The sequence below is a fragment of the Cryptomeria japonica genome, unplaced genomic scaffold, assembly GCF_030272615.1.
Source record: "Cryptomeria japonica unplaced genomic scaffold, Sugi_1.0 HiC_scaffold_139, whole genome shotgun sequence".
In the NCBI taxonomy this organism is placed as follows: domain Eukaryota; kingdom Viridiplantae; phylum Streptophyta; class Pinopsida; order Cupressales; family Cupressaceae; genus Cryptomeria; species Cryptomeria japonica.
This window is the reverse complement of record NW_026728961.1, coordinates 131,097-133,737: the sequence shown is the minus strand read 5'-3', so window position 1 is coordinate 133,737 and position 2,641 is coordinate 131,097. Positions and strand designations below refer to the sequence as shown.

General features: G+C 32.3%; 1 protein-coding gene across 1 annotated transcript; it reads left to right on the top strand.

Annotated features, from left to right (window-relative positions):
* Nucleotides 1–616: 616 nt before the first annotated feature.
* LOC131866284 (F-box/FBD/LRR-repeat protein At5g56420-like) lies at nucleotides 617–2,386 on the top strand. The gene is made up of 2 exons (XM_059215442.1): nucleotides 617–1,670; nucleotides 1,863–2,386. Exons 1-2 carry the CDS (start codon nucleotides 810–812, stop codon nucleotides 2,160–2,162), a joined length of 1,161 nt encoding a protein of 386 aa, XP_059071425.1. The 5' UTR covers nucleotides 617–809; the 3' UTR covers nucleotides 2,163–2,386.
* Nucleotides 2,387–2,641: the final 255 nt, after the last annotated feature.

Below are 2,641 nucleotides of genomic sequence, written 5' to 3'. Positions count from 1 at the left end.
TATGTCCTTTCTCCTACCAATCATTATCAACTTGAACTCTATTCAAAACTTAATTTTCCCACTCATTACCTTCATCACAATCTCCTTTATAGCAATTTTCAAAGAACTTCCATAATTGATATGATAAATATATTTATCCACTCATTTAATCATATCAATCTAGATTTATTCTCTCCTAGCTTTATCCCCTAATCATAAACTAGAAAAATATATGTAAAAATGTGTATACGATATTAAATGAAAGAGAAAATAATTACTATAAAATCAATAAAATTTTGTTAAAAAGAAAAGACGTTGATCCCCTCTAAAAATTTATATAAAATGTGTGTATGATATTCAATGAAAGAAGAGATGATTACTATAAAACAATATTCCTAGAGAAAAACAACAAAAAAAAAAAAAAGTTGAAATAATTGAAAAATTTAAACCACCAGTAAAGAATGATTTACAAAGTGTTTTATTTTGTGGAGAAGCCATACCCTGATTTACAAAGAATTAAGAAAAAATTAAAAAAGAAAACTAGACAGTGATATTTTGTTCCGCATAGAAATAGAAATGGGATTCTGGTTGGCGTTGTTACCTATGGAGATCAAATTTGCGGCGCTTTGCCTCATGTCTTAGACTTCATATCTTATTATTATATATGTCATGTTCCCCATTACAAATGTTCTTGGACACGCCCAACGGTTAACAAACAACAATAAACGGACATAGATTGAATCTTGATATCATAAATATGTGTTTAGTTACTGCACATTCCGTAGATTTGCAGAAGTTGTTTTGCAGCCGAAGAAAATAAGACAGCATCAATGGCAACAGACAGGCTTTCTGCATTAACAGATGAGTTTCTTTCAACTCATATTCTGTCAGAGTTTTCCTACAGAAATGTAGTACGTTTGTGCTTGCTCTCGAAGAGATGGAGATTCTTATGGAAGAAAATAACCTTTCTCAATTTTTATTGGCAAGATTTTGAGAAACAAAAAGATTTTGAGATAAACGTAATAATTAGCAATGCTCTGTTTCACCTGGATGCTCTGTTTCACCTTCAAATCGTCTTGAATGGCCCCAAGACTGCCGATTTGAACAACTGGATTCGACTTGCAGCTGAAAAAAAGGTAGAAAGCATGTCTTTACAAATCTGTTATAGAGATTTTTCCATGGTGGATCTTGGGGAATCTCTTTTTAGGTGTAAAAACCTCACTGTCCTAAAATTAAAATCCATCAATCTTCCCAAGGTACCCAGTAATTTTGGAGGTTTCCAATCCCTGAAAACATTTTATGTTTTTGATAATCCGAATTTGGATGATGCCACGTTACAAGAATTCATGAACATGTGCCCACATCTTCAGATTTTGTCAATTCGCGGTTGTGTGGGCTTGAAAAAGTTGAAAATACGTGCTTCCAATCTCATATGCGTACATCTTGGATTTTTAAACCCCAATATATCATTGCAGATGGCTTGCCCTCAGTTGACTCAAATCAACCTCATGGATTATGGGTACTGTCGAGGGCTTAAATTACTTCAAGATATTTCAAGAAAAGAATCTGTTAAAATAATTACTCTTCATAATTATGGTACAAATGTTGTCAATCCAGATATCCCTAGTATTGTTGTTCTTAACAGTTTTCCTCAGCTTGAAGAGTTGATAATCCATGGCCATTGTTTCCAGGTTAGTATTTTCTACATTCAGATTAAATGTTCTTAAGTTGTGACTCTAGTTCTATAGCAGTGACTGGTAGAGACTGATTCTAGCTCCTATCAATAACAATATTATCTTTTAGTGTTAATATATTTGTGGAAAGTACCATTATTTGTTTCAAATTCTTTGTATAGGAATGAACCCACATTATGTTTGATGCAGGAGATGATATCCTATAAGATTTCAGAGACAGAGGTAACAGAGGTGACATTGTCAAATTTGAAGATAGTGCGTGTCCATATTGGGACACAAAAGATTGGGCAGGCTGTGAATTTTCTAGATTTTCTTCTGAAAAATAGTCCATTATGTGCAATAAGTGTCTTTCTGTCAAAACGCCGCAGTAGAATCATGCTAGATAAATTGCTAAACTTGGAAAAGGAATCAAGATTATCCACTGCCATAAGAGGATGGTCAACAGAGTCCAAAGCAATTTGTGTGTTGTGTGGTCATTACAGAGTTTGAAAACCATTTCCTGCAATGTAAATGCAACATCTTCAGAGATTTAAAGTTACCATATCCTGCAATGTAAATGCAATATCTTCAAAGATATAAACTTTTCCTTGTCAAGAAACATTAGTAGTTATCTTTTTTGTTTGGCCCAAAACAGATGTACTTTCATACAATGGAAAATGGGATGGTTATGTCATCTTGATTTCATTTTTGTCAATTGAAGTGAAATTCTGTGATCAGTCTTTTTTACTGTTTTAATTTGAAAATTTGATGAAGATTTAATTTATTTATAAAGTAAAATGTTGTAGTTTTCTGTTATGTTCAAAGTTTATGAGATATAATGATTTGAAAGAGAATTTTTCAAATTAGATTGTGTGGTAATTTTTGTATCAAGATTTTGGATCACATTTCTTCCAAATTTTATAAACTGCGTAAACTTGATGTTTCTACATGTAATGATTTCTCTAAAGTTTGTTGATTGGGCAGGGTGT